We start from the raw sequence: 23,965 nt of genomic DNA on the forward strand, positions 1-23,965 counted from the left end.
ATAAGCTAGGGCGCAACACTTGGTATTAGCCGGGTGGTAATGAGAGCCTGCAAGTATCTGCAAAAAAAAAACCTTGATGCCAATATATATTAGCTGGGTACTAAGGATAATTTTGTGCCTGTATATGTGCATTTATATAATTTTCAAGCTGTGTATTCGAGGAGATCTATTATGTAAGACTATGTGACCTATTGATATATATCGACTATTTTCATGAGGCTGTGTGCCAAAATATTGTGGATGACTGTGTGTCCGGATAAAACTACATGGAAGATTATGTATGTAACACAATAACACCTTATGGTTTACAATAGTTTATTACTTTGCGTTGTGTTTACTTTTGTATACAGTTTATCAATTCTTCCCGATGGTAACACATCTGCTATCCCTACTCCTTTAACTCTCTCCGTCTCCAATGACCATTGTTCTCTCTCCCCTCACCCCTGCGTGTCATCTTTCTCCCCTCACCCCTGCATGTCCTCTCTCTCCCATCACCCCTGCGTGTTTTTTTCCAAGGGAACTCTCCCTTCCCCGTCCGCGGGAGCTCTCTCTCCTTTAGCGTTATCCTCTTCTTCTCCCTCCTCGCCTTCAGCTATCTCCCTCTAATACCTAATATCCCATGTATTTACATGTAAGTTATTTGCATGTCGCACGTGCGACAACAGAAAATATTCACTCGGCCTACACCCCTAAGCTATCAATCACGGGTGTTGTTTTCCCTAGTCGAGTATTGCGTGACTTTGGACCTCTCTGAGAGTTACTATTTTAAATGATTATAAAACTTATCTTATACATATTCTAAGCCCATTTTGTTACACATATTACCAAATATATATTTTTTGGTTGATACGAGAAGGTATATTAAATGTTGATTAAATGGGTGTTATTATATTAACTATGGTCTAATGCTACATACTTAGTTTGTACGTTGATCGCAAGATAGAGACATGTACTGTTATATTTGAAAGACTGACTTGAGACTTCCTAATGTTTTCTTAGGGAGTATAGATTATCAGATATACTAAAGGCGTTCAAATTTGTATAATACAATTGTACTAGATTATGATCCAATTAGTCGAAACCTGATGTAACTCTTGTGTAATATTGAGTCATCATCTATAATTGTAACTGATTCAACCTGGAATTATTTACAGTATGGCAAGAAGTCTTATATACATGTATATATTAATTCCATACATTTTAACGCGTGAACCATATATCTACGGTGACCTCTTGTGGAGTAATATGAATAGGACTCAGTTATCACTGCATTGTTTTTGCTTAGCGTGAGCGATTTGTAGCATGTGAAGTTTGGGTTATGTATTGTTAGGAGTGTGTGAAGAAATACAGTGTGATTGTTTATGCTTCGTTTGGTTGCATATCAATGCATCTATGCGGAATATAAGTTAGGCTGGTTTGTGTGAGATTTGATTCATATACCACACCTCGTGATATCGTCAGACTTTCCTCTTTGGTCATATTATTTCAGCCTCAACATGCTATTACATACACATCTCCATGTCAGAACACAAAGTCCAACTGTTCATCAATTGTATAAGGGTTAACTCTTCATGTAATACTCTTACATAGGAATAACGCTGTATCAGAAGATTACTTCAAATGAGCAATGATACACTACCTTGTATAGTGCATATTTACCACACTTTATTGTTGCATTTAATTATCGTGTTTTTATTGTGAACTATCACCGCTGAATTCCACAAAAATCAGGCTAGATATAATCACTTGATAAAGCTTCTGCCTTTACCTCGCGTATATTACATGTGGTAATTCAAAAACTCTTATCAAACGTTATTAAAGCCAATGTGACACTTCACTGCACTTTGTTTTTGTATTTATACAAGACATGTTGTCGATTTTGGCGAAGTCCGGGTATAGATTGTCCTGAATATGCCTACGGCACCCAGTGTTTCTGGAAATACAGTTTTAAATAACTTAAATATCAATACCACAGAAAGATAAATGCATTGGCACCGAATATAACTAAGGATTTGTAGTAGTGCATGCTACCTGTGTTTTAAAATTAAAGTCCTGGTTCAATTGACTATCATTGTTGGATATGTTTTATTCGGTAATTGCTATTTATAACACTTGTCTCATAATCTATATATCAATGCACGCAATTTTGGTTTTCCTGTTTTATGAAATAACATGCAATATATGTGTAGAGGAGGAAGTAGTTCTATCATAAATTTATTTTCATATTGGCAGAACGTAACTCGGAGGATTAGTACGATAACTATTCCTGGACGGCAGTTGATTATCAAAACCTATCTAGGGTGTGATTGTGACAGGGACATTTATGTAAACGGACATTGTATCATCAATACAGGTAAAACAGTTGTTATTTAAGTAGTGGTTGAATTTGCTCCCTCTACGTGTATTTATGTAGGTATGTATGATTTGAACCTAACCACTAATGAACACTAAACCAGTTGTACGAAAGAACGGTAAATTCGTATAAAACATAGCTTTATTATTATTATTAGGGTGGGGTAGTACCAGACAGACCTAGACGGTTAAATTATGAGGTACACAAGGTAGGGTGGGGTAGTACCAGACAGTAAAGGTATGAGGTACACAAGGTAGGGTGGGGTAGTACCAGACAGACCTAGACAGTAAAAGTATGAGGTACACAAGGTAGGGTGGGGTAGTACAAGACAGACCTAGACAGTAAACGTATGAGGTACGCAAGGTAGGGTGGGGTAGTACCAGACAGACCTAGACAGTAAAAGTATGAGGTACACAATGTAGGTTGGGGTAGTACCAGACATACCTAGACAGTAAAGGTATGAGGTATACAATGTAGGGTGGGATAGTACCAGACAGACCTAGACGGTAAAAGTATTAGGTACACAAGGTAGGGTGGGGTAGTACTACACAGTAAAGGTATGAGGTACACAAGGTAGGGTGGGGTAGTACCAGACAGACCCAAACAGTAAGAGTATGAGGTACACAAGTTAGGGTGTGGTAGTACCACACAGACCTAGACAGTAAAAGTATGAAGTACACAATGTAGGGTGGGTAGTACCAGACAGACCTAGATAGTAAAAGTATGAGGTACACAAGGTAGGGTGGGGTAGTACCAGATAGACCTAGACAGTAGAGGTATGATGTATACAAGGTAGGGTGGGGTAGTACGATACAGACCTAGACAGTAAAAGTATGATGTATACAAGGTAGGATGGGGTAGTACCAGACAGACCTAGACAGTAAAAGTATGAAGTACACAAGGTAGGGTGGGGTAGTACATATGTACCAGACAAACCTAGATAGTAAAAGTTTGAGGTACACAAGGTAGGGTGGGGTATTACCAGATAGACCTAGACAGTAGAGGTATGATGTATACAAGGTAGGGTGGGGCAGTACTAGACAGTAAAGGTATGAGGTACACAAGGTAGGGTTGGGTAGTACCAGACAGACCTAGACAGTAAAAGTGTGAGGTACACAAGGTAGGGTTGGATCGTACCAGAGAGACCTACATGTAGTAAAGGTTGTATAGGCTAGGGCGCAACACTTTGTATTAGCCGGGTGGTAATGAGAGCCTGCAAGTATCTACAAAAAAAAACATAATGCCAATATATATTAGCTGGGTACTAAGGATATTTTTGTGCCGGTATACGTACAAGCTGTGTATTCGAAGAGATCTATTTTGTAAGACTTTGTGACCTATTGATATATATCGACTATTTTCATGAGGCTGTGTGCCAAAATATTGTGGATGACTGTGTGTCCGGATAAAACTACATGGAAGATTATGTATGTAACACAATAACACCTTATGGTTTACAATAGTTTATTACTTTGCGTTGTGTTTACTTTTGTATACAGTTTATCAATTCTTCCCGATGGTAACACATCTGCTATCCCTACTCCTTTAACTCTCTCCGTCTCCAATGACCATTGTTCCCTCTCCCCTCACCCCTGCGTGTCATCTCTCTCCCCTCACCCCTGCATGTCCTCTCTCTCCCATCACCCCTGCGTGTTTTTTTCCAAGGGAACTCTCCCTTCCCCGTCCGCGGGAGCTCTCTCTCCTTTAGCGTTATCCTCTTCTTCTCCCTCCTCGCCTTCAGCTATCTCCCTCTAATACCTAATTTCCCATGTATTTACATGTAAGTTATTTGCATGTCGCACGTGCGACAACAAACAATATTCACTCGGCCTACACCCCTAAGCTATCAATCACGGTTGTTGTTTTCCCTAGTCGAGTATTGCGTGACTTTGGACCTCTCTGAGAGTTACTATTTTAAATGATTATAAAACTTATCTTATACATATTCTAAGCCCATTTTGTTACACATATTACCAAATATATATTTCCTGGTTGATACGAGAAGGTATATTAAATGTTGATTAAATGGGTGTTATTATATTAACTATGGTCTAATGCTACATACTTAGTTTGTACGTTTATCGCAAGATAGAGACATGTACTGTTATATTTGAAAGACTGACTTGAGACTTCCTAATGTTTTCTTAGGGAGTATAGATTATCAGATATACTAAAGGCGTTCAAATTTGTATAATACAATTGTACTAGATTATGATCCAATTAGTCGAAACCTGATGTAACTCTTGTGTAATATTGAGTCATCATCTATAATTGTAACTGATTCAACCTGGAATTATTTACAGTATGGCAAGAAGTCTTATATACATGTATATATTAATTCCATACATTTTAACGCGTGAACCATATATCTACGGTGACCTCTTGTGGAGTAATATGAATAGGACTCAGTTATCACTGCATTGTTTTTGCTTAGCATGAGCGATTTGTAGCATGTGAAGTTTGGGTTATGTATTGTTAGGAGTGTGTGAAGAAATACAGTGTGATTGTTTATGCTTCGTTTGGTTGCATATCAATGCATCTATGCGGAATATAAGTTATGCTGGTTTGTGTGAGATTTGATTCATATACCACACCTCGTGATATCGTCAGACTTTCCTCTTTGGTCATATTATTTCAGCCTCAACATGCTATTACATACACATCTCCATGTCAGAACACAAAGTCCAACTGTTCATCAATTGTATAAGGTTTAACCCTTCATGTAATACTCTTACATAGGAATAACGCTGTATCAGAAGATTACTTCAAATGAGCAATGATACACTACCTTGTATAGTGCATATTTACCACACTTTATTGTTGCATTTAATTATCGTGTTTTTATTGTGAACTATCACCGCTGAATTCCACAAAAATCAGGCTAGATATAATCACTTGATAAAGCTTCTGCCTTTACCTCGCGTATATTACATGTGGTAATTCAAAAACTCTTATCAAACGTTATTAAAGTCAATGTGACACTTCACTGCACTTTGTTTTTGTATTTATACAAGACATGTTGTCGATTTTGGCGAAGTCCGGGTATAGATTGTCCTGAATATGCCTACGGCACCCAGTGTTTCTGGAAATACAGTTTTAAATAACTTAAATATCTATACCACAGAAAGATAAATGCATTGGCACCGAATATAACTAAGGATTTGTAGTAGTGCATGCTACCTGTGTTTTAAAATTAAAGTCCTGGTTCAATTGACTATCATTGTTGGATGTTTTATTCGGTAATTGCTATTTATAACACTTGTCTCATAATCTATATATAAATGCACGCAATTTTGGTTTTCCTGTTTTATGAAATAACATGCAATATATGTGTAGAGGAGGAAGTAGTTCTATCATAAATTTATTTTCATTTTGGCAGAACGTAACTCGGAGGATTAGTACGATAACTATTCCTGGACGGCAGTTGATTATCAAAACCTATCTAGGGTGTGATTGTGACAGGGACATTTATGTAAACGGACATTGTATCATCAATACAGGTAAAACAGTTGTTATTTAAGTAGTGGTTGAATTTGCTCCCTCTACGTGTTTTTATGTATGTATGTATGATTTGAACCTAACCATAAATGAACACTAAACCAGTTGTACGAAAGAACGGTAAATTCGTATAAAACATAGCTTTATTATTATTATTAGGGTGGGGTAGTACCAGACAGACCTAGACAGTAAAATTATGAGGTACACAAGGTAGGGTGGGGTAGTACCAGACAGTAAAGGTATGACGTACACAAGGTAGGGTGGGGTAGTACCAGACAGACCTAGACAGTAAAAGTATGAGGTACACAAGGTAGGGTGGGGTAGTACCAGACAGACCTAGACAGTAAAAGTTTGAGATACACAAGGTAGGGTGGGGTAGTACCAGACAGACCTAGACAGTAAAAGTATGAGGTACACAAGGTAGGGTGGGGTAGTACCAGACAGACCTAGACAGTAAAAGTATGAGGTACACAATGTAGGTTGGGGTAGTACCAGACAGACCTAGACAGTAAAGGTATGAGGTATACAAGGTAGGGTGGGATAGTACCAGACAGACCTAGACGGTAAAAGTATGAGGTACACAAGGTAGTGTGGGGTAGTACCAGACAGACATAGACAGTAAAAGTATGAGGTACACAAGGTAGGGTGGGGTAGTACGACACAGTAAAGGTATGAGGTACACAAGGTAGGGTGGGGTAGTACCAGACAGACCCAAACAGGAAGAGTATGAGGTACACAAGTTAGGGTGTGGTAGTACCAGACAGACCTAGACAGTAAAAGTATGAAGTACACAATGTAGGGTGGGGTAGTACCAGACAGACCTAGATAGTAAAAGTATGAGGTACACAAGGTAGGGTGGGGTAGTACCAGATAGACCTAGACAGTAGAGGTATGATTTTGTTTGTTTTTGTTTAACGTCCTATTAACAGCCAGGGTCATTTAAGGACGTGCCAGGTTTTGGAAGTGGAGGAAAGCCGGAGTACCCGGAGAAAAACCACCGGCCTACGGTCAGTACCTGGCAACTGCCCCACGTAGGTTTCGAACTCGCAACCCAGAGGTGGAGGGCTAGTGTTAAAGAGTCGGGACACCTTAACCACTCGGCCACCGCGGCCCCTAGCGGTATGATGTATACAAGGTAGGGTGGGGTAGAACGATACAGACCTAGACAGTAAAAGTATGATGTATACAAGGTAGGATGGGGTTGTACCAGACAGACCTAGACAGTAAAAGTATGAAGTACACAAGGTAGGGTGGGGTAGTACATATGTACCAGACAAACCTAGATAGTAAAAGTTTGAGGTACACAAGGTAGGGTGGGGTATTACCAGATAGACCTAGACAGTAGAGGTATGATGTATACAAGGTAGGGTGGGGCAGTACTAGACAGTAAAGGTATGAGGTACACAAGGTAGGGTTGGGTAGTACCAGACAGACCTAGACAGTAAAAGTGTGAGGTACACAAGGTAGGGTTGGATCGTACCAGAGAGACCTACATGTAGTAAAGGTTGTATAAGCTAGGGCGCAACACTTTGTATTAGCCGGATGGTAATGAGAGCCTGCAAGTATCTACAAAAAAAACATCATGCCAATATATATTAGCTGGGTACTCAGGATATTTTTGTGCCTGTATATGTGCATTGATATAATTTACAAGCTGTGTATTCGAAGAGATCTATTTTGTAAGACTTTGTGACCTATTGATATATATCGACTATTTTCATGAGGCTGTGTGCCAAAATATTGTGGATGACTGTGTGTCCGGATAAAACTACATGGAAGATTATGTATGTAACACAATAACACCTTATGGTTTACAATAGTTTATTACTTTGCGTTGTGTTTACTTTTGTATACAGTTTATCAATTCTTCCCGATGGTAACACATCTGCTATCCCTACTCCTTTAACTCTCTCCGTCTCCAATGACCATTGTTCTCTCTCCCCTCACCCCTGCGTGTCATCTCTCTCCCCTCGCCCCTGCATGTCCTCTCTCTCCCATCACCCCTGCGTGTTTTTTTTCCAAGGGAACTCTCCCTTCCCCGTCCGCGGGAGCTCTCTCTCCTTTAGCGTTATCCTCTTCTTCTCCCTCCTCGCCTTAAGCTATCTCCCTCTAATACCTAATATCCCATGTATTTACATGTAAGTTATTTGCATGTCGCACGTGCGACAACAGACAATATTCACTCGGCCTACACCCCTAAGCTATCAATCACAGGTGTTGTTTTCCCTAGTCGAGTATTGCGTGACTTTGGACCTCTCGGAGAGTTACTATTTTAAATGATGTGTTAAACTTATCTTATACATATTCTAAGCCCATTTTGTTACACATATTACCAAACACATATTTCTTGGTTGGTGCGAGAAGGTATATTAAATGTTGATTAAATGGGTGTTTTTATATTAACTATGGTCTAATGCTACATACTTAGTTTGTACGTTTATGGCAAGATAGAGACATGTACTGTTTTATTTAAAAGACTGACTTGAGACTTCCTAATGTTTTCTTAGGGAGTATAGATTATCAGATATACTAAAGGCGTTCAAATTTGTATAATACAATTGTACTAGATTATGATCCAATTAGTCGAAACCTGATGTAACTCTTGTGTAATATTGAGTCATCATCTATAATTGTAACTGAATCAACATGGAATTATTTATTTGATTCATATACCACACCTCGTGATATCGTCAGACTTTCCTCTTTGGTCACATTATTTCAGCCTCAACATGATATTACATACACGTCTCCATGTCAGAACACAAAGTCCAACTGTTCATCAATGGTATAAGGGTTAACTCTTCATGTAATACTCTTACATAGGAATAACGCTGTATCAGAAGATTACTTCAAATGAGCAATGATACACTACCTTGTATAGTGCATATGTACCACACTTTATTATTGCATTTAATTAACGTGTATTTATTGTGAACTATCACCGCTGAATTCCACAAAAATCAAGCTAGATATAATCACTTGATAAAACTTCCGCCTTTACCCCGCGTATATTACATGTGGTAATTCAAAAGCTCTTATCAAACGTTATTAGAGTCAATGTGACACTTCACTGCACTTTTTTTTGTATTTATATAAGACATGTTGTCGATTTTGGCGAAGTCCGGGTATATATTGTCCTGAATATGCCTACGGCACCCAGTGTTTCTGGAAATACAGTTTTAAATAACAAATATCTATACCACAGAAAGATAAATGCATTGGCACCGAATATAACTAAGGATTTGTAGTAGTGCATGCTACCTGTGTTTTAAAATTAAAGTCCTGGTTCAATTGACTATCGTTGGTGGATATGTTTTATTCGGTAATTGCTATTTATAACATTTGTCTTATAATCTATATATAAATGCACGCAATTTTGGTTTTCCTGTTTTATGAAATAACATGCAATATATGTGTAGAGGAGGAAGTAGTTCTATCCTAAATTTATTTTCATATTGGCAGAACGTAACAGACTCGGAGGATTAGTACAATAACTATTCCTGGACGGCAGTTGATTATTAAAACCTATCTAGGGTGTGATTGTGACAGGGACATTTATGTAAACGGACATTGTATCATCAATACAGGTAAAACAGTTGTTATTTAAGTAGTGGTTGAATTTGCTCCCTCTACGTGTTTTTATGTATGTATGTATGATTTGAACCTAACCATCAACGAACACTAAACCAGTTGTACGAAAGAACGATAAATTCGTATAAAACATAGCTTTATTATTATAGAGCAAGAAAATGTCCTTTCAAGTAAGTGACTATCCACCGGGTGCCATGGACACTACTCAATTATATCAATTAATGTTGGAAGATGAACTGTTTTTTTTTTTTTTTTTTTTTTTTAAGGTTATATACAATTTTATTTACTTAGACATTTATACACCATGCAATGGACTGTCTGGAGATAGGCAGCTCCAGCTACAGTCCATAATACAAAAATATTCTCAATCTGTAGTCTTTCAGTCATCACTTCTGTTTTATATATATTTCACACACTCAATTTCACTTTAATCACATATATACTTTACTAGTATGTCATATATTATATCTCCTATACACTTTATATATACATGGTACATACTTGATACATGTTGAATATATAGACCTTATTATAAATATATATATAAATATTATAAGGGCTTATTATAATTAATAAGAATTGGTCCAGAATGACCAATATAGATATAAAGTCCGGATAAAAAGTCCGGTTTCCTTTATTAATTGGTAACCCATTATTTACTTCCGGTTGTGTTAACATATGCTGCTATATATACGTAAGGTATAAAAGGTATTTTTAGGTATGTCGATGTAAGATACCTGTTTTACTATTCGGTATTTTGTTTTTAAATCTAATAGCATACCAGTACCAAGTGGTTGGGGAGCTCCCTACCGAACAAGGTACTGGTATTTGAATCGTGTCCATTTTATTCATGTAATTTTACTTGAAACTGTTAAAAATATATATATTTATTACATTTTTACCAGTGAAATATCAAAAATATTCATTTTATAAAAGTGATATTTTTCACTAGTGAAGAATATCATATTTTTCACTAGTGAAAAATATCACTTTTGCTGATTCGACCAATCAAATTAATGCTTAGAAAATACCAAAATAATTGACCAATCAGAAAGCCTGACATATATGTAAGCACCTGGACAGGGGGAATTCCTTCTTTTTGTATGCAAACTTTCGTTGTAGGCCTAGTTAGCATGCGGGGTAGGTTTATCGTTGATAAAAAATGTAATAAACAGAATATCTAACAGTGTCTCCAGTAATACCAAATATATTTCACTCGTGTGACTAATATTTTGATATTTTTCACTCGTGCTGCGCACTCGTGAAAACTATCAAAATATTAGCCCCACTCGTGAAATATATTTGGTATTACTGAAGACACTGTTAGATATCCTCTATATATTTCAATTTCATTTCACACACACACACACACCCTCACACGCACACATGTATATACACACTGTTACACTTACACACTTGTATATGTCTATATATGATAGTAATGTTTCAATATAGAGTGGGATACATACATATTTTTACAAGTTAGTTTTGATAATAACATATATAGTAATTAAATATATATTAGACATGTTTACTATATAATATTCAATCATATAATAAATATATTTTATGCATGTATTTTCCCCCCTCAAAATGAACTTTGATGAATTGATCTATATATATCTTTATTTGTTGCTGCTGTAGTTTTCAAATAAGTTTTTATATTACTTTGTAGCATTTCTTTTAGTATTACATATGCAGAGTTGACATTCACAATTTTATCTTGAAATTTGACAATATTTCTTACTTTCCAAATTGTATATTTCATACTTATTGTTATTTCATTAAGAAAATAGTTATCATCTTCCATATTTCCTAGGAGATATTCCTTCTTATTTCTAATAATTCCAAGAAGCATTGGTTTCCACGGTGCTTGGTCTTCAGTGTTTTGCTCTACACATGAGAAAAATTGCTGTATATAGTTACAGTGGTAAAAAAGATGAGCTAAAGACTCTATATCTTCACAAAAGTGACATTTACCATTAGATCTATTCATAACCTGTAATTTTGCTTCTGTAAATAAAATTCTGTGGGTGAAGTTCCATTCAAATTGTTTCATTTTCTGAGTAATTGCATTGCATCTTGTTTTTGTCCAAATACTTCCCCAGTTTTTAGTTTTGAATCTGGTTTGAAAATGGTCTTTCCATTAACTCTCTGCATTTGGTCTGCAGTCTGGCATTAATATCTTTTGTATAGTTTTTTCTTTAAGTGATTTGGGTGAATGTGTTGTTTCTTTATTTGTTTTACTATTTCTACTATCTGTATTTCAGAATTGATAAAAAAAAATCTATGTCTTTAGAAACCTCATCTTTCAGTAGTTGTTTGTATTTTGGTGGTATAGATATTTTTATGTTAGCAAATTCTGATATCCAGTTGGTTTTATTGGTAAGTTTTCTTAAAAGGGTAGCGCTATCTATAAAATCTTTTCCCTCTTCACTCCATATATCTTTAACTGTGGTCAAGTTACTCTGTAAAAAGGATATGAAGCATAGTGGTTTTCCCCTTACCTGAAGTAGTGTATTTTTGAACAAACTTTGGTTAAGAACTTCATTTTTACTATTTACAGATATTTTTCCTCGAAAAATTGACCAAGCTTTGACACATTGTTGATAAAATTTGGGTGTAATATTGAGATTTAAACCTTCCAGACTTGAGCAAGAGCAGATAAAATATCTCATTTTGTGGTTTCTGTCAAATTTCTGCAGGAAGTACTTACCAAATGCATTCCAGTGGTCTAATTTTGAATGCAGTACCCTGTATAAGGTTTTAACATATTTGCTTTGTATGTAGACATCTAAGTCAACCATATTTATACCACCCTTAACTTTACTATTACAACATGTTCTCCTATTGACTAGGTTGATTTTTCCATCCCATATAAAGTTCCATATCAATTGGTTAATTTCATTTTCATATTTTTCAGGAATGCCTCTTGCTTCAATTTCAAAACTTGCTATGGACAATATTTGTTATCTGATAAGTACTTTTCCTTCATGTGTGAGATTTCTAGTTTTCCAAACATGTATACAGTTCTTAATCTTTTGAATTCTGTCTTTCCATATTTTGTCAATGTCTATATTGTATCCGTGATTAATGCCTAAGGTTTTTATTGATTTTTTGTCCATTTTATTTTAGTAAAAATAGGGGTTTTGTTCTTCCATCTCCCTAGATAGATAGCTTCTGTTTTATCATAATTGATTTTTGAGCCAGAAGCTTTTTCATATATTTTTAATATTTCAAATGATTGTTTTATAGATTCTTCTGTTCTGTGTATGTGTTGTAAGTCGTCTGCAAACCCATTCAGTTTTACTTCAGAATTTAATGTATTTGGTAATTTTATTCCCTTTTATTCAATATTTGCTCGAATTGTGCAAGCAAGGGGTTCTGCCTGTTTTATATACATAATCGGTGCCATCGGACAGCCTTGTCTTGCATATCTTGTTAATTTAAAGTACTTAGAGGTGAATCCATTTGTCTCAATACATGCTTTTACATTATTTACTAACATTTTTACCCACTTGCAATATCTGTCTCCAAAATTAAATTGTTTAAAACAATGAAATATCCAACCCCATTCTATTCTATCAAATGCTTTTTGTTGATCAATAAAAATGATTGCCCCATTTTCTTCTTCTATATCACAATAATCAATAATGTCTTGTAAACATCCATAATGTTTCTTCCAGTTACAAATCCTTTTCGATCTGTATGTATAATTTTGGGTAGTAAAGGTTTTATTCTGTTACTAATTACTTTTGCGATTACTTTATAGTCTGTGTTTAGCATGGTTAATGGTCGCCAGTTTTTAATATCCTCTCTTTCCCCCTTTTTAAAAAGTAGCTTGAGTATTCCTTTGCCTTGAGAATTGGAAAGAGTACTTTTTTCAAAAAAATAAATTTAACTACTTTTAGGAATACTGATCCAATAATGTGCCAGTATTTTTTTTTTTATAAAATTCAGAAATTATCCCATCCTCTCCTGGTGATTTGTTATTTTTGAGTGATTTAATTGCATTGATTATTTCGTCATCTTCTATATCTCTATCTGTTTTTAGTTTTTCTTCTTCACATATTTTGCTTTCAATATGTTGTGTTAAATATTCAGCACTGTTTTTATCCCATCCTTCTGTTTGAAAGAGGTTCTCATAGAATTTGGTCTGTTCATTAAGTATATTTTTAATGCCACTTTTGCAATTTCCTTCAGCAGTTTTAATTCTATACCATTGTTTGTTTTGTGCATTTTGTTTTTCAAGATTGAAAAAATAGGCTGTTGATTTTTCATTCTGAACTCTCGATCTCACTCTTGCTGCATCGGTTTTGTTATTATAATGCTCTTTAATTTGTGATTGTAGAAGTAGTATTTCTTCTTTTGATCCAATATTTTCGTCTAACATTAGTTCTAGTTTATTTTCCATTTCCTTAATGTGTTTGTCGTTTGTGTTTATATACTTACCTATTTCAATTGAGAATTCTTTTATTCTAACTTTTGTTATTTCCCACCATTCTAGAATATTGCAGTATTTGTGCATATTTGATGTAAGTTTTTCCCAATAATTTCCAAAAGTTTGTGAGAAGATTATATGATCTATTACTTTGTTACTCATTTTCCAAACACCTGGACCCCGTTCAATATCCTGTGGTAGAATTTTAACAGACACCAAATTGTGATCACTATAGGGACAGTATTTTATTTGCGGATTACTAAACAAGTGATTCAATGTGATTGGTGTGAATATGTTATCAATTCGCGATTCAGATTGGCCTCGTTTAAATGTGATTTTTTTTTGTATTACCATGATGTGTACGCCATATGTCTTCAAGATTATTATTTTGAGCAAGTGTAGTGAGCTCTTCTAACCCTACATCTGGTCTAGTTTGTGCAGGGTTTCTGTCTATAGTTGTATCCACTGTACAGTTAAAGTCTCCTAAGACAATACATTCAGAAGGATTTTTGTTGTTGATACTAGTGATATTTCTCATTATACTGAAAAAGTTTTTCCTTTCAAGGCCGTTGTTTGGAGCATAAATGTTGAATAATTCAATTACCTTGTCATCTGTTTCTATTTTAGCTGCGATATATCTTTCATTTTGACCTTTTCCTGTTTCCAATATTTTTATTGTAGGGGTATTTTTCCAAAGTATCGCTACACCCTTTGATGAGCTAGTACCATTACACCATATACTGTTACCTTTTCCCTTTGATAAATCTTTCCATTGTTTGCTCCATAAATTCTGTTCGCAGTCAGTACAATGGGTTTCTTGTAGGCAAATTATATCTATATTTTGGCTGTTGAACCATTGCATAATTTTTTCCCTCTTTTTAAGTTCTCTTAAGCCATTCACATTTATACTGCTAATTGTGATATAGTATTTGTTGATGTTATGCATACTAAAATGTTGACACTTTAATTATATTTAAAAATGTATATGATATGTATGTACAATGAATATTATATATACAAATACATATACTATATTAGATTGAAGACACCTACTTTAACTACAAATAGTATAACATGCATGCGTTATGTACAATCTCATTCAGGATACCTTGTTCAGATCTTTTGTGTTTTGGTGTTTACTTTTGCCTCTGGAGGCGTATATTTGTCACTTAAGTATCTTTTTCTGCTGTTCGTAGGTGTTTGCATGTCTTCACCGTTACTTACAACTTTACTGCTAGTACGCATGAAGTCTTGCATGATTCCCAATAGTTTTCTCGCACCAGTACTGTTTACATGTACACCTGACGTGTCGTGTTTGTCATAGTACGCACCTATGGGGTTTGTGTCCCTTGTCATGATATCATAACAGTCGACGAATGTGAGGTTATCTCTGCTGTCACATAGCTTTTTGATGAGACTGTTTATTTTCACTGCAGCGTCATTAAATGCTTGTGGTCTTGTACCTTTCGCTTTTCTCTTTATGATGGAACATAGTCCGATAGATGAAGCCGGAAACGAGTTTTCCACTTTTTTAAGCGCTTCAATAATTTTGATCGTCACTTGATCAGTGTCATTCTTTGTCGACATAATGTCGTTAGTGCCAAGATTCACTACCACTTTTTCGATTGTTTCATTTGTCATATTTTTAGCTTTATCGATTAGTCTGTCAATTTCACAGTATGACGCCCCATTGATTGACGCGTTCAAAATATTGTCGTCATTAATTTCCATCCGATTCGCGTTTGAAGCGCCCAATATCACGGTATTTACATGTGTTATGGGGTCCTCACTAGACGCTTCCTGGCCGTCATTCTGAGTCTCGGGTGGTGTTTCATTATTCTCACGCGCACATGTTGGTTTGTTTACGTCGCTTTCGTTGGGTTGTTGTAATTGCTGTACCGCTGAGTCACATGCGGACGTATTAGTGTCATCTATTTCGTCAGCATATTCGCCATACATATCAAGGCGTTGCTTTTTTGTGCAGTCACGCTGCAAGTGACCTGGTTCATTACAAAAATGACATTTTCTCTCGTCTGTTGCCGTACAGTCTCTTATCATGTGATCGAGGCTTACACATCGATGACATTTTCTAATGGGCTCTCTCCTATTTTGACAACGGTATGAGGGGTGGTCAGTTTGGCCACATCGGAAACAAGGTGTTCGGTTGTTATCACCAAATAGCCTGACTGGAAATCTTCCGAAGTTAGTGGTCAAAGGTAGGGTAGAGATACAATTGACAATTGCTATATATCTAGTACCGTTTTCGATGTCCGTTCCTTTGATTTTGCCCCTTTTTAAAGATCCATTCATCACATCTCCAAACCGAATCATTTGTGTGTTTATGAATTCATCAGACATTTCAACTGGAGCATCCTTAATTGTGACATTGGTAATGTTTTTTTCAACACTTGTAAATCTGACAGTTTGAAAGTCTATTACTATACTCTCTGTCAAGAGTGTTGTTTTTGAATTCTCGTCCTTCACTGTAACAACACTTGTCTTGTCCAATATCTGTATTGACTTGATTTTTTCTCTGCTAATTGTTTGTTCAACTGCATGGAGTAATTTTTCATGTGTCAGTCCCTTCAGAAATCTGTGATAGAAATGAACAGACATTGGCCTTGTAAGTAGATCGGCCATACTATAGATGAACTGTTTTCATTTCATTTCAGATTAAACTGACTCGAGATGGCCGCGACAAACATTGATGTACACCACCATAATGCTACAGTTCTCAATACGTTAAATGATGGAGATTTGGTGGAATTTTCAAGACAAGGAATGCATTCTCATTGGGGTGTTTATATAGGTAAATATTGCCGGAATATTAATGATATACAAAAACGCATGTCCGATTTTTCAGATATAACTTGCAGATACGTGGTCTAGAGTCAATAAAAAAAATTAAATGCTATACCTCCGTGCACTGTACAGGAAAACGTTCTTCAGTTAAAAGTCAGTCGATCGTGACTCCGCTCGACGCTGCATGCTTTCAGCAGATATTTCAAAAAAACGTGCATCCGGGGTACTCGTGCACCATATGTGCTGGTAAATCATTACATATCGAACATTGGAACAGTACAGATGAGTTACAAACATTTTTTTCGAAGCGATTGTACAGTGAAATGCCGCCATTAAGTCGATAGAGGTAGAGTGATTGCTCTGATAATGCTGGGGCATTCGCAACGTCATGTAGCCCAGCGTCTCGGAGTCACAGGGAGACTGTTCCAGGAGCGGACGCCTGCGCATTACGTGGGGTCGTCAGGATACAGGCATGCGTCTCTCGCAACCCCGTAACCGATTTTAGACGGCGAGGGAGACGGCACGTTAAGTTGTCAGCACTTATGGTCGGCTAGTGTGTCCAACACGGCTAGGTTGTGGGAGTTTCATTTCAGGCCACGGCGTCCCTGTGTTGATCCGCCACTTACACAGAGGCGACGTCAACGTCGAATGAAGTGGCTGCTTGCACATACACCTAATCGCTGTCGTTTGGCCCATTGGAGACACGTGTTGTTCACGGGTGAGTCTGGCTTTACGCTTTAAATGTCAAATGGACGACAAGGTGTCTATCGACGTCGTGGCGCGCGATATTCTGACTCATGCGTAACGGAAAGTAGAAGATTTGTGAGAGGGTCTGTTATGTTATCTCAAGGCTTGGAAACACCTCTCGTGGTTATCCATGGTAATCTTACAGGAGTAACATATCGGGATCAGGGGATGAGATCACACGTTCTTCCTCTTATCCAGCAACGGAACCTTACGTCGCAGCAGGACAACGTAAGGCCCTATGTTGATAGAGCTTGCGTGACTTTTTGGCTCAAAACAACGTTCCAGTTCTTGATTGGCCACAATACAGTCCAGATATGTCCCCAATTGAACATTTGTGGGAAGATCTAGGCAGGAGGGTTAGTCACCGTCCTATATAACTTTGCTCCACTCTCGTAGGCCCTTATTCAGAAGTGGAATAATATCCCTCAAAGGGCAATACACATCTTTATGTGGTCATTGCTAAGGAGAGCAAGAGCAGCGACTAATCTGCCGCCAGGGGTGGGCATACACGCCACTGATTTGGATCAGGAAACGGCGTAGGGTACCCTTGTTTTAACGGTATTCACTCAAACACTGTCTGTGATAGGACAGTAATAAAATCATCAAGATGTATTCAGTAATGATGAAATAATCGAGAAACCAAAACCATGAACTCATCATCAAAGACTCATGTAAAATAATAACTATCGAAAATAAACTTGCGTTTCGTTTTTTCGTTAGTATATTTACATAAAATAACATAAGAATGTCAATTATTGTCAAATTGGTTCGTGGGTTAAATGATGTTGTTTCTTTAACATGTCAATTTACTCTCATTTCTTTTTTATCCTCTGATATCAACAGTTTCGTTCTTGTGTTAAATTAGGAAACCAACAGATTGTACATTTAACTGGAGTAGACGGTGCAGGTACTATGGATGCGTCTGCCCCCGGAAGTTCATTCTCTATTTCTGGGGTGATCTTCCCCAAAGCCTGTGTAATGATCGAGGATTTCTTCAAAGTTGCTAACGGATGTATAGCTAGACGAAACAATGGAAAGGATAGTGAATTCAGGTGTGTATTACCCCTTTTGATCTGATATCCCCCCACCCACCCACACCCACACCCACCCTCACTCACACACACACACACACACACACACACACACACACATACACACACACACACACACACACACACTCTCACACACACACACCCTCACCCTCCCTCCCACACACACACACACACACACACCCACACACACCCACACATCCACCACACCCACCCACACACACACACACACACACACACACACACACCTGTCGCCCCTTTTGATCTGCTATCCCATCATCCCTCATTTTGTATTTGAGGCGATGCAGGTAGCATACGTTTATGATATGAGGTACAAGGACAACAGCTATATGTTAATCAATTTAATGAAATAGTAAAAGTTATCTGAAGTGATTGGTTTTACAGGTCAACGACCGGGCTCTACAAATGCACAAGGTTTCCGTTTAATAATATTAATTGTTTTACTTCAAGTCCACTACACCCAAGCGAAATCGTAAGGAAGGCGATGGAAATGATCGGGAATATTGGCTACAACATCCTATGGTACAATTGTGAGCACTTTGCAACCTTTCTTAGATACGGCAAGAAGTTTTCCGGACAGGTATTTATAATACATTTATATCGTACACTTTTTGTATGGTGATAGGAGGGCTGATTGATTAGTTGTGAGACTCGTATTGAAGGAAGCACTTACGGATGTTCGTTTTAAGTCCTGCTATTCTCTAACAATACAAAATGGACACAATCGGTTAGGGTTAGGTTGGAAGTCTGTTATTGTCATGGCTGCTATTCACGATTATGGCTTTAAATTGATTGAGCTTCCGCCTTATTCACATGATCTCCCTCCATCAGACTTTCATATATTTCCAAAACTGAAAACAGCTATTTCAGACACCCTAACCCTAACATGCAGTGGATGGATTTTTGAACAGCCAAGAAAAGGAGTTCTATAAAAGTGGCATTGAGGCCCTGGTAATGATGGAGGTGATGCAGAAAAATAATGCAATACATGTATGTCCAGCAAAATTCAAATTCTTCAATGTGAGGCTCACAACTTATCAATCGGCCCTCGTAGTAAATAAGTGTCCCGTTTTATATATGTTTGTGCTTCTACACTCATAACGAAAAACGCTCTGATGATTTGAATGACAATAACAACAAAAATGGTGTAATCTCAAGGCATGAAAACACCTCTCGTGGTTATCCATGGTAATCTTACAGCAGTAACATATCGGGATCAGGTCTTGAGATTACACGTTCTTCCTCTTATCCAGCAACGGAACCTTACGTTGCAGCAGGACCAAGTGAGTCCCTATGTTGCTAGAGTTTGCGTGACTTTCTTGCTGAAAACAACGCTCTAGTTCATGTCTAACTCTTTGTATCATTACAGGTGGAAACAGCAGCAGCTTTGACGGGTGTGGTCTGTGCTACAGCAGTCTTTGCTGGAGTTATCATTCATATAATAGCTGACGCCAATAAAAGCAAAAACAAATATTGAGAAATGAATAAACATGACATGCAAAGAAAAATCGCCTATTTTTGTTCAATATTATAAAAATAAAATCTTAAATAATTATGTAGACACACATGTACGACCAGATCAACATTACGGAATGATGTTGGTATACCAGGTGGCTATGTTGCTCCCGGCTCTCGTTTGAATGATGTGACTTAGATTTACACGCCAGGTGTCTTCGATAAAGCAGAACCCGAATAGAAAAAAAAAACGTTTTTTGATATCCTTAAAACATGTTAAATAATGTTTTAACAACATTTAGCGAAATTGTTATTATGACATTAAGATATTTTCGAAATACTTTAGGAAAACATCACAACACAATCCAATGTTTAAAATTAGCATTTCTAAAATGTTTAATTGCATCTCGATTTTAAATAGTTATCAAACATAGAAAATGTTCAACAAAATTCTTTAAAAAAAATGTTAACATTATTTTCATGTTTTATGCTTGGATGTTTGTTTATTTTTTTAAAAAGACGTTATTGTTTAACATTTCACAAAATATAGAAACCTTTTCAAAAACATTTAGTCATTTGTCAAAACATGCATCAGAGAATATTTCTTTCAGATAGATGAGGGTCTGAATAGTGAATACTCGGATGTTTTTCATTTTGGTCCTGAATACACACACATTTAATAAAAAATAAGTTTAAAAGGGCGATGTGGCAGCATAGGAGAGTTGTTACTGTTGTAGCTTTGTGAAAGGATACTGGTTCAAATCCACGAAGTCTATCTGAACACACATACTTTTGTAACATATTAAAGGTTCCTGGTCATCAAACGTCTGCCACTGTTCCGACGAACGGTCCTAACATGAAGATAATAATGAATAAATGCATAACATAACTTATTTATTATATAACTATTAACATTTGATCTTCAGGAACACTCTTCTTACCTGATCAATAAACTGAATAATCAATGACCTCAGAAGATGAATTGCAAACAAAATTATTAAGCAACTATTTGACAGTACTGGTATTTTCTCTGTTTTGTGGGGTTTTTTCTGTTGCTTCAGAAATGACAATGGATATGCATTCAGCTTGGTCAGTAAATTGAGTGAAAAGTGGGTCGTGGGCTTTTTGCCAGTAAAATATGATATAATCTATGTAAAGTTTTGAGGAATGTATACAAAATATCAACAACAAAAATCAGTGTTTTTTTTCAAAATGTAAAATTAGATGTACCAGCACCTTAATTATGCAATTTTACACCATTTTAATGAACAACAGCATGATTATCCAAGATTATTCATTTACAGTCAGTTTACATAAAAACATGGATGAAATGGTTCTTAACTGTGCAGAAAAATCAGGAAAAAAATCAAGTAACCAGGGATGTGATATTGTTTGCTTTCGTTTTTGTTTTCGTTTTTGTTTTCTCTGTGCACTTAAGAGAGACAGAAAAAATTAAGTGTCTTTTCTGAATTATATTACCTGCACATAGTTTATGCATCTGTAAATTTGCATTTACCGCTACATTGACCAATCACATACTTCATCTTGACCAGTAATGCCACCTGTCGCGTCATATCCGGGGCAAAAAGAAAGTATATGGCTATGCCGAAAAATCTTTATAGAGGGTGATAATGGCAGGCCAAATATTGTGGGGTTAGGGGTATCTTTAAATAAAGAAGGTAACAAGGAAGATAACTAGATTGCTTGTTTTGAGTTTATGAAATAAGAAAACGAGACAATGATCATTTCACTGTGAAATCTTTATTTTTTTTGTCTTATAAAAAAAAGTACAATACATTGGGTCTGTACAAAATCCTGTCTAGTGAAACTGATCATGTCTAATATCATTTCTGTATAGTAATAATTAATCATTTGTTGCAATGTGTGTACCATAAACTTTATCTCTCACACACATACATGCTCGCATTTGTACATATGGTTGAATACAACACATTTCTTTATAACAGAATATACTTTTTCATCTTTATGTAAATTACTCTTTACCGTGTCATTCTAGTTGCATAACATTTTATTTTACCACAAGTTCTTAGTAATTTTTATGAAAAAAAAAATTATTAAAAGATTAGAAGAACAGCACAGGCTAGCGTCATGATAGCAGCCTTCATTGGCTCAACACATAGTCCAAGTGATAGACAAGGAAATATCATTTTCAGTATTCCAAATGTCTGCTCAAACTTAACTCTGGTCTTACACAAACCATCGTTATATTTGATTTCTGATTGGGTAGATGGATGGTGGTATGGTGTCATCAGAAAAGTTGTGCATGGATATCCAGAGTCATCTAGCAACATTCAGTTATGGCTACCTGTAATATCAATATGCATAATTGTTTTAGGTCAGAATGAATTTATACTTATTTGTGTATTGATTTCACACAGGAAATCATTATTATAATTAGCAGTTTATCAATTACTAGTTATAATATACCCGGTATAACAAATGGTTGAGTAGTGCAATTACATAATTATATAGCTTTATCAAAATAATGACGAGAGTGTAAATTGTGGAATGAAAGAAAAAAATGATAATGATATCAGTCACATGCACTAAGAAATTACCTACAATGCAGTTCATAAGAATTGGTTTTACTTGTTCATACATATATGATGTCATATTGTATGATAGGAATGTACTCCTGTACACAGGAATTTACAAGAATGTAATAATACAGTTTTATTATAGGGCATTTCAAAATGTCCATGTTATTTGCCATTTTCAAATTTAAATCCTGAAATGTATGACAATTTGATTTATAAAGTAAAATGTTTAAATAGTTAAAGTATTGGCATCACAGTATTTATAGTATACACATGTACATGCACAATTCTTGTATCATAGATCATCATTGATGTGCATCTTGTATTATGTATATGGATTACATAACCATAATTGAAAAGTATATATGTTTACGTATGCACTTCTATAGAATATACTAGTTCATGTGCATATCATGATTATAATGCTTTACTGTGAACATACCAAGTATACTAGTAATTCTTTATGAGTTTGTTGTTTTTTGTTGACACTTTTTGTGTATACTATCTGTGTACATTTTTGTGTCAAGTATATATATGCATAAACTGAAATCATAAATCATCCTTTGTCCACTTTCATGTAATCTTATATTAGCTGTTATGACCTAGCCAAAATATATCTGCAGGCCAATATCACATTTTAACATGCCTATTTGTATCAATTTGTTACTAAAATTATTTTGAGCATATATTTAAGCATGTTTTGGGAATAGCTAGACTATAATTTTTTTTTTTCGCACAAAAATATGTGTTGACTCATATTTCAAGGAACAGAGGCCTATAGGTCAAGCACGAAACAAAAATATTGATTTCAAATTATTTTCAATATAATTGGAGTTGTAATATCCATGCTCTTATATATATGTAATTGACTGTAGTCTACAATAGTGGGATTGATACCAGGCTTATATTTGTAAATCATAAATTTGATTATGTATTTTATTTAAATGAAATCAAAATGTTAAGTTCTAAGTTCAAATTCCAAAATCATAATATGTCTTTCCTTATATATTTTAACTTGTTGATAATTTATTTAACTTATTTGAATGATTTATAGATAAATTCAGAGGCAAATATATGTAAATCAAAATAATTACTTTGAATTTGAATACTGTATGTTAACATGCTATGCTTAATAAAAACATATTTTTTGTTATGAATTTAATATGATGCAGTATTTGTTTTTCTTTTCTTTGATTGTGACATTTATTCTATTCTGAGTAAACACAAGATTGAAGGGAAATATTTATTAGAATAAAATGCGTTTTCACTTCAAATCCAAGTGTATTTAGAAATCATTAACTTTCCGTGTATTGAACAGTTTTATGAAATTACTTTGTCCATGCATATTAGCAAATGGGCAGTGCAGAACTTGATATAATATCAAACACTTTAAACAAGCTTTACTGTACATTTCCTGTTTTGTGCCAACTAGTTCTACCATTTGGGCATA

At 35.7% G+C, this 23,965-nt stretch overlaps 2 protein-coding genes across 3 annotated transcripts; one reads left to right on the top strand and one right to left on the bottom strand.

Annotated features, from left to right (window-relative positions):
• The first annotated feature begins 2,218 nt into the window (after nucleotides 1-2,218).
• On the top strand, nucleotides 2,219-23,677 carry LOC117344815 (phospholipase A and acyltransferase 4-like). Of its 2 annotated transcripts, XM_033907643.1 has the most exons (7): nucleotides 2,219-2,353; nucleotides 5,733-5,853; nucleotides 9,314-9,438; nucleotides 16,556-16,692; nucleotides 18,298-18,484; nucleotides 18,953-19,082; nucleotides 19,872-23,677. In XM_033907643.1, exons 4-7 carry the CDS (start codon nucleotides 16,572-16,574, stop codon nucleotides 19,977-19,979), a joined length of 546 nt encoding a protein of 181 aa, XP_033763534.1. In that variant the 5' UTR covers nucleotides 2,219-2,353; nucleotides 5,733-5,853; nucleotides 9,314-9,438; nucleotides 16,556-16,571; the 3' UTR covers nucleotides 19,980-23,677. The 2 variants fall into 2 exon arrangements, with proteins under 2 accessions (XP_033763534.1, XP_033763541.1); XM_033907650.1 differs by lacking the exon at nucleotides 9,314-9,438 and having other exon boundaries at nucleotides 2,233-2,353.
• Nucleotides 14,997-16,556, bottom strand: LOC117340458. The gene has a single exon (XM_033902221.1). The coding sequence runs from the start codon at nucleotides 16,521-16,523 to the stop codon at nucleotides 14,997-14,999; it is 1,527 nt and encodes a 508-aa protein (XP_033758112.1). The 5' UTR covers nucleotides 16,524-16,556.
• Nucleotides 23,678-23,965: the final 288 nt, after the last annotated feature.

Source organism: Pecten maximus, chromosome 2 (assembly GCF_902652985.1).
Source record: "Pecten maximus chromosome 2, xPecMax1.1, whole genome shotgun sequence".
Lineage (NCBI taxonomy): Eukaryota > Metazoa > Mollusca > Bivalvia > Pectinida > Pectinidae > Pecten > Pecten maximus.

Coding starts and splice junctions, on each gene's coding strand:
- LOC117340458 (XM_033902221.1), bottom strand. CDS start 16,523: ATGGCCGATCTACTTACAAGGCCAATGTCTGTTCATTTCTATCACAGA.
- LOC117344815 (XM_033907643.1), top strand. CDS start 16,572: ATGGCCGCGACAAACATTGATGTACACCACCATAATGCTACAGTTCTC. Junction 16,693..18,297: donor TCATTGGGGTGTTTATATAG/GTAAATATTGCC, acceptor GTGTTAAATTAG/GAAACCAACAGATTGTACAT. Junction 19,083..19,871: donor GCAAGAAGTTTTCCGGACAG/GTATTTATAATA, acceptor GTATCATTACAG/GTGGAAACAGCAGCAGCTTT.